Source organism: Anser brachyrhynchus, assembly GCF_964034855.1.
Source record: "Anser brachyrhynchus genome assembly, chromosome: 1".
In the NCBI taxonomy this organism is placed as follows: domain Eukaryota; kingdom Metazoa; phylum Chordata; class Aves; order Anseriformes; family Anatidae; genus Anser; species Anser brachyrhynchus.
The window spans coordinates 80,635,695-80,646,807 of record NC_137694.1 but is presented as its reverse complement, the minus strand read 5'-3'; the positions used below and the strand labels follow the sequence as shown (position 1 = coordinate 80,646,807).

The 11,113-nt window shown below is 37.8% G+C and overlaps 1 protein-coding gene across 9 annotated transcripts in view; it reads right to left on the bottom strand.

Moving 5' to 3' along the window:
- Nucleotides 1-8,974: 8,974 nt before the first annotated feature.
- The window catches only part of LOC308183349 (solute carrier organic anion transporter family member 1A2-like), a 53,090-nt gene continuing 50,951 nt past the window's right edge, over nt 8,975-11,113 (bottom strand). For 7 of the 9 annotated variants that reach the window (XM_080569264.1, XM_080569266.1, XM_080569265.1 and 4 more), the window contains 2 exons: nt 10,615-10,732; nt 8,975-9,736 (listed from right to left, as the gene is read on the bottom strand). In XM_080569264.1, coding sequence (XP_080425390.1) covers nt 9,589-9,736; nt 10,615-10,732 — 266 coding nt within the window. In that variant the 3' untranslated portion in view covers nt 8,975-9,588. Of the gene's footprint in view, nt 9,737-10,614; nt 10,733-10,818; nt 10,901-11,113 lie in introns of those variants that run through there. The other 2 variants (XR_013942413.1, XM_080569271.1) reach the window with 2 other exon arrangements.

The following is an 11,113-nucleotide window of genomic DNA, read 5'->3' as shown; positions in this document are numbered from 1 at the left end:
CACATCAACGCCCTCTGTGTGTCATGAACCGCATCAAACAGGAGCAAGATATTCTGGGGCTGAGCACAAGTAAACACATTCAGAACACACGGGAGTACATTCCAGTGTTCAGCTGGCTGGTCTCCCCAGGAGGTTGGGTTGTGCGGCAGTCACACACGGACAGGCAGAAGTTTAGAGCCTGGCTTCCAACTAAGCAGAGGTAGACCAGAGGGCAGCTCCATTGAGAGCTGCATCTCACCCATCGGCAGAAGAAGCATTGTGAAAGTGGCACCTTCTTGTCACTGCTTCCATCACGCTCGGTTGCACTAACTGAGCTTCACTGCCAGCAGAGCCTCTGCCTAGAGCAGCACAAGCCAAGCCTGAAGCCAAAAGATGATGTGGTGATGCCACCTCAGGCCTGACGTGGCTGTAAGACGAAGGCTGAGAGAGCTCAACCTGCAAGCCAGATCATGGGTTTCCTCAGGCAAAAGAAGCAGCAGAAGAAGAAGGAATGTGAATCCCTACTATTGATGAAACATGGAAGGGTCAGATGTGAAAGAAGAGAAAAAAAGTTATTCTGCTCAAAACAAAACTAAACAAACAAACAAAAAACTAACAAACAAACAAACAACAACAAATTAAAGCAAGCGTGATTTCTGTATAAGATGTTCAGTCTTTTTCTTGATACCAATTTTTCATCTCTTGAAAGGTGCACAGGAGATTTGGGGATGCAATGCTAAACTGTCGTGTGATCTTATTTTAGTAATCTCAGCTTCTTTAGGTCCGGAGAGAATTAATAAAAGACAAAGATGCAAGTGGTAAAATCATTTCAGAGTGCTCTTCTATGAGAATTTACTCCAAAAAAGTTTATGTGGCTTGCTCACAGGCCTCCTGCAAAATTAGTGCAATCTAATACTGTAGTAAAAGAATTATCTCCTCAGTGATGGGCCCTCAGTGAGTACTCATACATAAAACCTCAAATAATAATAATAGAAGTGTTTCTGATATCTTCAAATTGAAAGACAGATGTGTGTGTGCTCATATTTGAAATAATACTTTTAACCTTGGAGGAATGGAAACAAAAAAATCATTTCAAGTCATATAATTTCTTGGTAGTATGGGTTTGCATATGTCTTTGAATTTAGATATAATTTGTACCTCCAGCTGTGCTTGAATTATTCGGCCTTCTGAAAAAGAAGAGTTTATCTCAGAAATATCAGGTTTTTGTCACAGACAGTAACTTGTCAGTGTTAATGCATGACTTCCAGCCCAAATCTCCAGCACCTGCTGGATCAATGCTTTCATCTGAATAAAGGGATCATTGCTTAGGATTGCTTAGTTTGAAACAAACACCATGTCATTCAGATAACCCAAACAAGCATACTGGGGTTGCTTTCAAAGCTGCAAAGTAGACTACCACTGACAACCTTCAGAAGAGGGGTGCCCACCTCCAATGTACGCCATTGGAAATCACCTTTCATAACTGTTTTGCTATATTAAACATGTGCCTAATAAGCTAAGTGGGGAAATTAGCCTCTGAAAATCACACCTCTTTTTTGCTGTGGGAAGTTTGCATTAAAAAGAAAGTAAACAAACAACTCTGTGGTAGAATACAACAAAAGAAGTCCTCTTCAAATACGTCAGTATTGACGTGTTTCTCAGGCCAAGATCTCCACTGCCCTCTCCAAGCTACAGCTCAGAGTGGGACCTACTGACTACATGTGCCAGCTCTGTGGGGGAGCAAAATGTGCCCGAGGCAGAGGGCAAGAAGGAGTGAGCCTCCACCCACCAGGGAGCAGGACCGCAAAGTACTGTTGTGCCTTCACGAGCACAGGGCCAGCAGTTTCAGGGAGTTTAGGAGATTAACTCTCACTTGCAAGTAATTTCAAGCAGGAACTTCTGGGGCACTTTCTGATACGTGCCTGCATGAGGAGTGCATTTTCAATCTCATCTCCCCATGGATGCTAATCTAAAAGCACAGGAGAAATTCTCTGCTGGCAAAACCAGTGCAAATCCCTTGGATTCCCATAAATTTGGCCAAGCTCATAAGGGGAACTCTTGCAAGTATTACAATAGACCTCCACTGCTTTTGCCTATCAAAGTGGTTGGTGTTTAAGCACTAACTCTTGATTTCAGAATAACAGTAATAACTTAGGTTTCTATAAAAAGTTGTGTTATTACTGCATTGCCAAGTAATTCTCAGTTTACACCCTATCCTTTGTGGGAAACGTAGGAGGAATAACTCAGTACTGATTTGTTTGTATATTAGACTGTTATAAACTTACCTTCACCTTTTTTAAATGTGAAGAAACTTTAAAGTAATTTTATATACAAGACTATAATTACTTATGCAACTTATTTTTTTCTTTTTTTTTTTTTCCCTACTAAATGATGTTTTAACAGTCATTAGAGAAAACTTACAAACTTTCTGTTTTAACTTAAGGCTATATGTGAGATGTTTGAAGGAAAACATTTCATTTCTCTCCAATCAGTGCATTTCTCACATGCAGTTCCAAGGTAGGTTACTTTTCTTATAGCTACTTTTTGAAACAATATTTTATGCAGAATTTCATTTTTTAATGAAATGATGAAGTAGTTAAACATTAGTTACAGAAATTGGTTTTGAGGAAGCTGGCTTTTTCCATAAGGTGTATATAAGGCAAATTTATTGTGAACTATTGCTAAAATTATTGTGAAGCATAATCTCAGGCAAACATCCAAGGAGATTTTTTTTCCTCTGCTAAGGAATGTAAAGATATCTGCCTCTACAATCTGTAAGACAAGGCATTAACAGCATCAATGATATAACTGCAAACATTAAAGAGACCGTATATTCACTGTTCCACTTCAGGCAGGAGCATGGTGAGCCACATTCCTCTTTTGTTGTTTTTGTTGGCTTGGGAGGTTCTGAAAAGCAAAAGCAGGAGTCCCTGAAAGAAGCGTCCCAGGGCCAATGGTAAAAATGGTTCTTTTCTTTTTGTTTTGTAAATGACACGAACTCTAGAAAAATCTCAAAGGTCAAAAATGCACAGTATAGCATTGAAATGTAGAAAGACCTTGGTTAAAGCATACTGGAAGACCTCTTTCAAGGCAACAAGCCCTTCAAGAACTGTTTTTCAGCCCAAAAGGAGATTCATTAGATGAGCACTGCATATATTTCATGCATTCTTGGGACAAATTATAAGGTGCTCAGGGAAGGTATGGGTTTACTTTAGGGAGCTTGACAAAAGTATCTGAAGCACATAAAAACATCAAAGAGAGAAAAAAATAGTATTAAATTGGATTAGCAAATCTATATTAAAAGAAAAAATGAACACAACAGAGTGGCTGTGACACACTGGGAAAAGTTCCAAGACAGTAAAATTAAGAGACTACAAACTAATCTCTAGAGAAGTAATGGAAACCATGCCATCTATAGTTTTAAATTGGACTTGACAAACATTACTAAATATGTGCCAAGAAATAATCTTTTATTTTCAGTTGAGAATGTAATTTATTTACTGTACTCAATTTATAAACTCAGACAAGCAAAGCCCTTTGGGAATGTGGTGTTTTGTGGTGTGGTTTTTTTTTTCCTTTTTTTTTCCTTTTTTTTTGGGGGGGTGGTGGTGGTGTTTTTTTTGGTGGGGGGGAAAGCCCAGGTTGCATTGGAGCTATGCAGGATCCCACATGTAGTACAGATCTGATGGGACTGAAGCCAACTCACCTCACTGCCGCACACGATGGCATCTAGCAAAGTCTCTAGTGAGGGGCGGGGATAACCAATTATAGCAGCTGTACTGAATGATTGCAATAGTTCAGCCACAGTATTAAAACCACCTAGACATATATGGCAGTAGGATGTTTCGTGTGATATGGATTTCTTTGGGAATTATCAGCCCATACTACAGAAGCAAAACAGCTCTCCCACACCTACCAGGCTCTTCATCTCTCCAGACTTTTACTGAAGTCATAATTCTTTTTTCACAATATCACTGTCTGCTGTAATTGGAGGGGGGCAGAATCAAATTCACAATGTTCATACAGAAATAAGATGGAAAAAATGATTTGGAGAAATCTAAGATCTTCTCTATATTACTACCTTTGCTAAATAATAGAATTAGTAGGTCCTAAATCGGATTTAAAGGTCTCTGACTGTGAGGAAAGCTCATAACCATATCCAGTCTCTACAGCTCAGGCCTTGCCTGACCTGACACAGACAGATAAACTAACAGAGAAAGCTGGAAATAATGAGAAGTTTTGCATTTAGTATGTTTAAACTTAGAGATAACCTCTCTAGCACCCAGAAGAAGGTTCTAGAGGCCAGACCTCTACATAGAAAAGGGAACTTAAATGAAAACAGAAGTGTTGGTCCACTGACTTCGCTGAACAGGTTTCGTTACTGATTGCAGCATCCCTTAGAAGACTCTGTTAAACTGTAATGCCTGAAAAACTAAATGAGTGCATAAACAATACAAACTATCTGTTCATACTTCTGTGTTGTACATGTGTATATATTTGATAGCAATATTTCTGCAAAGTGTTAGTCATAAGTGGAAGTAAGTCACAAAGTAGCAGCAGTAATGTTACAAGTGCTGCTATCCCATTATTCAGATTCACCACGACGAATGTTGAAAGCTACAATGCAGTATGAGGTTGAAAACTACAGAAAATGCATAAATAAATCAAAAGCACGGAACATGTCTTCTTGAATTTAATTTTTTAATTCTGGACATTTCTGCAGAAACTTAAGATTTTCTAAAATGTGATTCTGTCTTTATACCAGAAAGTTTTCTTGAGACTGGTTTACCACCTACAGAAGAAATAAGAATCATTGTGTGCCAGACAACATGCAGTTGCCTGCACTCTGGCCTTCCAGAGAGCTGCCTTGAAACAATAGTAACAGTAAAGGTACAGGATGAACTGGACCACTTTGATTTCCATTAATCTCAAGTGAGAAGCATGTTTTTTCAAACCCATTTTAGTACCATTTAAATGATAACATTATAAAGCTGGGCAGCCATTACACAAATACAGGGGTCAAGGCCTTTACAAAAACACAGCCATTGTAATCAGCTTTTTCTTTTGCACCAACTTTTTGCACCACCATAATGGGCTTTCTGCCCTCCAAGTGAGGACCTTCCTCTCATACAGCACAGGCTCTAAGGATCCAGCAAGATGTTACCTATAGTCACATGCAGACACATCAGCCCTGAGCATCTGGTGTTTGCATTCCCTAAGCACCTCTCTTGGAAATGAACAGTCATATGTCACACTTGCAGCATGGAGCCAGTCTTTTCCAACCTTAATGATTCTGTGATTTTAGGGAGTTAGTGAATGGACTCATCCTGAAGGGATATTAGACATTGCAGTGCCTAAGATTTCACCTTCAAATGGGATCTACTACTTTTTCTCCTGTGATTTAAATTCCTTATAAGAAATCCATGCCATTGCCTCCCTGAACAAAGCAAGAGAGAGGCAATTACCTAGTAATTTTCCATGTTCCCAGAGAAAGCCCTAAACACAATGAAATTTCAAAATCCCAAGCAGCATAACTGGGAACACTTTACGACTAATTACGAAAGGAAGAAACTAAAAACAATTCTGTTAAAAAAAAAAATAAAAAAAGTAGCAGTAGCCAAGAACTTGTTGCTGGATATATCCAGTTTTTATTCCATGACCATACTTACATAAAATAAGAAGTTACTCAGAGTTTTTGTATGCCAAATCTCACCCCAAATGCGATCAGGGTGTTCCTCTCTCCACGTCCACAGACTGAATTAGCTCCAGGTACTATTAGGTTTGCTTGGACAATAACCTGTAGGGAGGAGGTATCTGCTAAAATTCAACCTGAGGTAGAAAGCATACAAAAACAGCCTACTATTTACTGAAAAAAAAAAAAAAAGAAAGAAAGAAAATGAATTTGAATTACCAACAAGATGTGCCCAAACCATAATGCTCACATATTCAGAAGACATACATGTTAACATAGTATATTCGCATTGTGAAACAAAGCCAGTATTCATATCATAAATCATAAAGCTATGCCCACAACAAAATTATTGTGCAGTTATGTAGCTTTTGTCACCACACCTCCCTTATGCCCATTAATTAAAATCAACTTGCCAGGTGACATTTTTTTCCCAGTAAGTGAGGAATCCCCTCTCAAAATAAATAAATAAATAAATAAATAAATAAATAAAAATAGCTTGAACATAATACGTCATCAGCAATTTTTAATTGTGTACAAAGAGTAGGTTTCAATTCTTATGAGCTAGAAGTAACAAGGAGACAATGAAATTTATACAAGACACAATATTTTCCTATATATATATATATAAACCTGTTAATAAAGACTTTTAAAATACTGACAGACTTGGTGATAAAATAACTGATGAAATTAAAAATTGATGCAGACAAAATAATGTAAATAAAAAAAGAAACATCCCCTTTACAAGCACAGATGTATGCTTTTTGTAAAGCATTGGCATTTTTCAGTGGACTGCTGAAATGGATAGTTGCCAGTGGATACTGGCAACTTTGTGGTTTCTTCTTTGAAATTGACAGCTGAGCACCCAATTGTGGTCAAAAAAAAAAAAAAATCAATAGAACATCAGGAATTACAAAAGGCATTGCATACAAAATGCTAGATAAATATATGTTTGTGTGCCATTGTCTTTAAATTATCTCAAAGATGGTAACATCGGTCACACTGCCAGAAGAGCAAGAGTTTGTTTCCCATTGTCAGGCAGCATCTGTATCCAGAACCTCGCCTTCCACTTGGTGGGTTTAAGGATCAAAATTCAACTCGTAGGCACTGACTGAGCTGAAATTTCAGTGATAAAGAATTGTGGTAGATTGCACTGTGAAATCTCCCTGCCCACCTCCCGGGCACTCAGGAAATCTTACTGTCTATTTTTAACAATTTGATATGTGACTTAATCAATTCAACCATTCGCATGCTATTATTTTATTAAACAAAACAAACAAATCGTTTACACTTAGAGTTACTTCTATTGGCATTATTCTCATTTGTGGCTTGTGTTACTTACAGTGCTAATGCAAGCTTTGGTGCAAGTAGCAAAGCAAGTAGCCTCTGTTCAAAGGACTGTCAAAACAATGGCAGCTTGGGGCTCAGTCTTCAAACATCCAACATCGCCTACCTAAACAATAAACATCAATGAGGCCATTCATTTTTAAGTCAAGCACATGCTAAAATGCTTTCCTGAATCGAGGTCACCATGCTCAGAACTTGGAAGGTTCATGTCTAAGGTTTGGCTTTACATATGAAGGAATAGGTCCAAGAATATTTTTTTAACCTCCCGACCCAATCCCAGGAATGCTTGTTTTACCAGACACAGCATATCATAAAGGTTTTATGATGATTACTTTGGAATGACATGTACTCTCCATTTGCTGGTTTTGCTCTGCAGTAGTAATGTTCCCACCTTTGACGTATGCCAAGAAACCTATCTACAGTCATCATCCTGCCAGGTCTCCAGTCACCACCTTCTAAGTTGGTAAACAGATTGAGTAGCAGGCTAATGATTTCAAAGCATCTGATGAAGGTGGCCTGTAATGCTGCCACATTCTCAAGCAGATGAACTGGAACAATTAAAAAGAAAATGAATGCGTGTACTAAAAGGCTAAATTTAAAACTTGGAGACTTTCCTATCTGCTTCCTTCCATTTCCAAACACAGTGAGTTAACTAGGCCTGACTCTTTGGCAGTAGTCCATTTAAATGGCACAGATTTGTCTATCTAACAAGGCCCTTTTGTGTGCTACAGCTTTGAAACCTCAGTGCACTGTATCTTTTCAGTTTCCCAGGTTACCTTGGCACGAAACTGTGCCAATGCCTTCAAAAGAATTTTACCTCTAGCTTTGGGGGAATTTAATACCCCCAAGGGATAATGATGGCTTTCAGTAAGTTCCCCAGGGCAGCAGGAACAATGCTGAAAATCAGCTGTGCTTCAAATATTCAGGAAGCCTCTGGAAGACCTGAGGCATAACAGAGAATTGTATTTTCTGCTCTGTTCTGCTACAGACTGCATCATGTTTTCCTTTTCCATTCCTCTTCCACAGGTTGTCCTATGAGGTGAGGTTGATGACACTGGGTAGTCCAGTCTGGAGAAAAGAGGCCAAGAGGTGACCTCTATGCAACATCCTGAGGAGGGGAGGCTCAGTGGTAGGTGCTGTCCTCTTCTCTCCAGCAACTGACGATAGAATGCAAGGAAACAGCAGAAACGTACAATTAATTTTAAGAATCTACTGTATTTGAAGAAACTTTACATTCTGGAGCTAAACTCGTGGTCTATGGAAAGAAATTGATCTTCTGTCCTTGATTCTATGGGGGACATGAAGAAATTCCAAGCACATACACACATGGTGTTATTAAAATACCCTGAAGTAAAACAGAATATAACCTAATGTAATTACTTTGGGGAAATATAATACTTTAGGGGGAGGAATAGGGGGGAGTTCCAACAGTTTTAATAAAAGGGCTTGAGAAGTTCTTGCTTGGCCACTTTCAGACAGACCTAAGCTCCTCTGCACTGGAACCAAACATCCAGCTAAATATGTATGCACTGTACTCAACCAAATAAACAAATAAACACCTAGTGTGATATATACCCTGTCAGCAGGGTTTTCTGTATGGTTATCTCTAGAGATATTTAGGGTCTTTTCCTGAGATATTTAAGACATCTCAGGGCAATGGCTCACTGATGCTGAACACCAAACCTTCATTATAGCATCACATCTGACAGAAATAAAAGTTGGACAAAGATCAGGATAACTAATGTTTTGTATCATTCAAAGAATAATTTCAGTAGGCATGAGAAGGTATAGGATTTGGCACACAGCAGTGTGATGGGCAAAACACTTGCAAGTATCATTTATCACTCTCAGTGTATAAGTTATTCCCTTCTACTGTGAAAGCAACTGAAGTGACAAATCCTGAAAACTTTTCCTTGTCCATGCTGTATGCAAACCTTAAAACATCATCATAACACAGCATTTAGAAAACATATATTTTTTATTTTTTATTTTTTATTTGTTGTTATTACTGCAACATTCAGGTCATGCCATAAACCAGGTTCCCAATATATTGACCACCTACACTGTGTAGAATAACAGTCCTTGCCTGAAAAGACTGACAACATAATTAAATAAATTCATGGAAAAAAAACAGGTCCACAAAAGCTACAAGTCCTGCCTACAGTCAATAAGAGAAGCTGTAGCAGAAGCTGTTGGAGAATTCCAGAACAAAATCTGACATCACTGGCGTCAGTTGCAAAACTCACACTACCTTCAATGAAACTGGGATTGAAAATATGTTTCTTCTTCATAGCCATTTGCTCAGATGACATAAACCTGGCATTTCATAAATTTTCATATTTCTGCTCCTTGTACTTTTGCACCAAACACATTTTTCCTGTAACTTTTGTTTATGAACTGATATTCTAGTGAGAATATAATTAGGATATAACCGCGTGCAATTCTATTAATCTCTGTCCAATATTTCACTGATTAAAGTAAGAAATCTTTCACAAGGATACATGCAAAATTTACACTGCAAGGTTGCTTTTTTTTTTCACAATATGTCCTGCTTTGAAATGCTATATCAATGCTTATTGTCCTTTATTCTGCAATTCTATTGGTGTATTTAACAAGGTTTTGCTTTCAGATTTAAGTTTCTTCTTTAAAATAAAGAGAATTAGTGCACATGGGAAATAGGATACTCCACGTAATATTGCTGGCAGGCCAAGGTAGAGCCACCTGAAATAGAAGATTAGCTTTATTAAATACATGCATTCATGTGAAAATAGCAAAATTAATCAACATACATTCTTTTGTAATAATTGCCCAGCTACTTTAAAGCTGGTGCTCTGATCCTCTTGGATCTCACAGAAGATGAAAGAGTATGTCAGAGGCAGTGAACTGTCTATTTACATCACCCAACTTCAGGAAAATAATTTAACAAGCAAAGTTAGCTGCCTGGTTCCCTTATGGATTGCTCTCTAGGAGAAAGAGAGAGAGAGCCCTGAAAAGGGCAGCTTGGACCATCTGAGTAAAACTTCAGGATATTCATATGTTAGCATTCTTCCATAACCAATCTCTACACAGCATTACAAGGAATCAGTCTGAGGCTGTTAGTTCAACAAGATTTTTCTTCAAGATTCCTACAGTGTTTCCTGAAGGACTAAAAAAGGGCATGAAACACAGTATTTTGGACCAAATTCCAACTTGGGTAACTATATCTTACCTAAATTTCTCCTATAATTTAATTCAAATACTATTTCAACCCTTACATTTTAAATATACAGTATAGACAGCCATTAAACAGCTGTTATTTTTCCCACAAGGGCTTTTAATTTATTTTTATCAGAATTTAGTGTTTTTAGGTCTGTTCTCATGAAAGATTGTAAGTGAAAGTAATTATGGTGCCAGAACATTTCTGGTCAAAGGATGTTACAGCATCTGTGGCAAAGGTCACACATGGCAAATAAAGCCAATGTCAAAAAAAAAGTGTTGTGTCAAATTTCTAACAAAGGAACAGTTTGCCTACTAGAAAAAGATGAAGAGCATACAATGGTATTTATATGCATTTAATAATATAGCAAGGAGGAGAAATTAATATAAAGTAGAAAATATACCTGTACGTGACAATGTTATACAGCCTACATGCTCCTTCTCCACCACAAGTCATAGTACCCCACTTCAAGCATGTGGTATCTATCAAAGCTCCAAAATAAATGGGAGATGGAATTCCAGCTAAAAGGGATATTAGCAATGTTTTTGTGAATAATATATTTTTTTCTGATTAGCAGATACACTACAGATCCTATGTTGTTTCTCACCTACTCTTCTGTCCTGTCCTCTTTCAGCATGAACCATGTTTTCTATATTCCTGATGTTCCCTCTTCTTCCTTATCTACCTACCTTAAACAAAAGATTTTATTTCCAGTTACATGTTTACAATATATATGTTACAATATGGACTGTGATTCCTAGCAAAACTCAACATTTTCTCCTATGAGTGGCAGTAACTGTTGTTTTCAGTGAACAGAACAAGAGCAAAGAAATATAAGATGACTTTGAGATGAGTGCCAGATGTAGTCAGCCTATTCCCCAATATAAATAAATGACAAATGA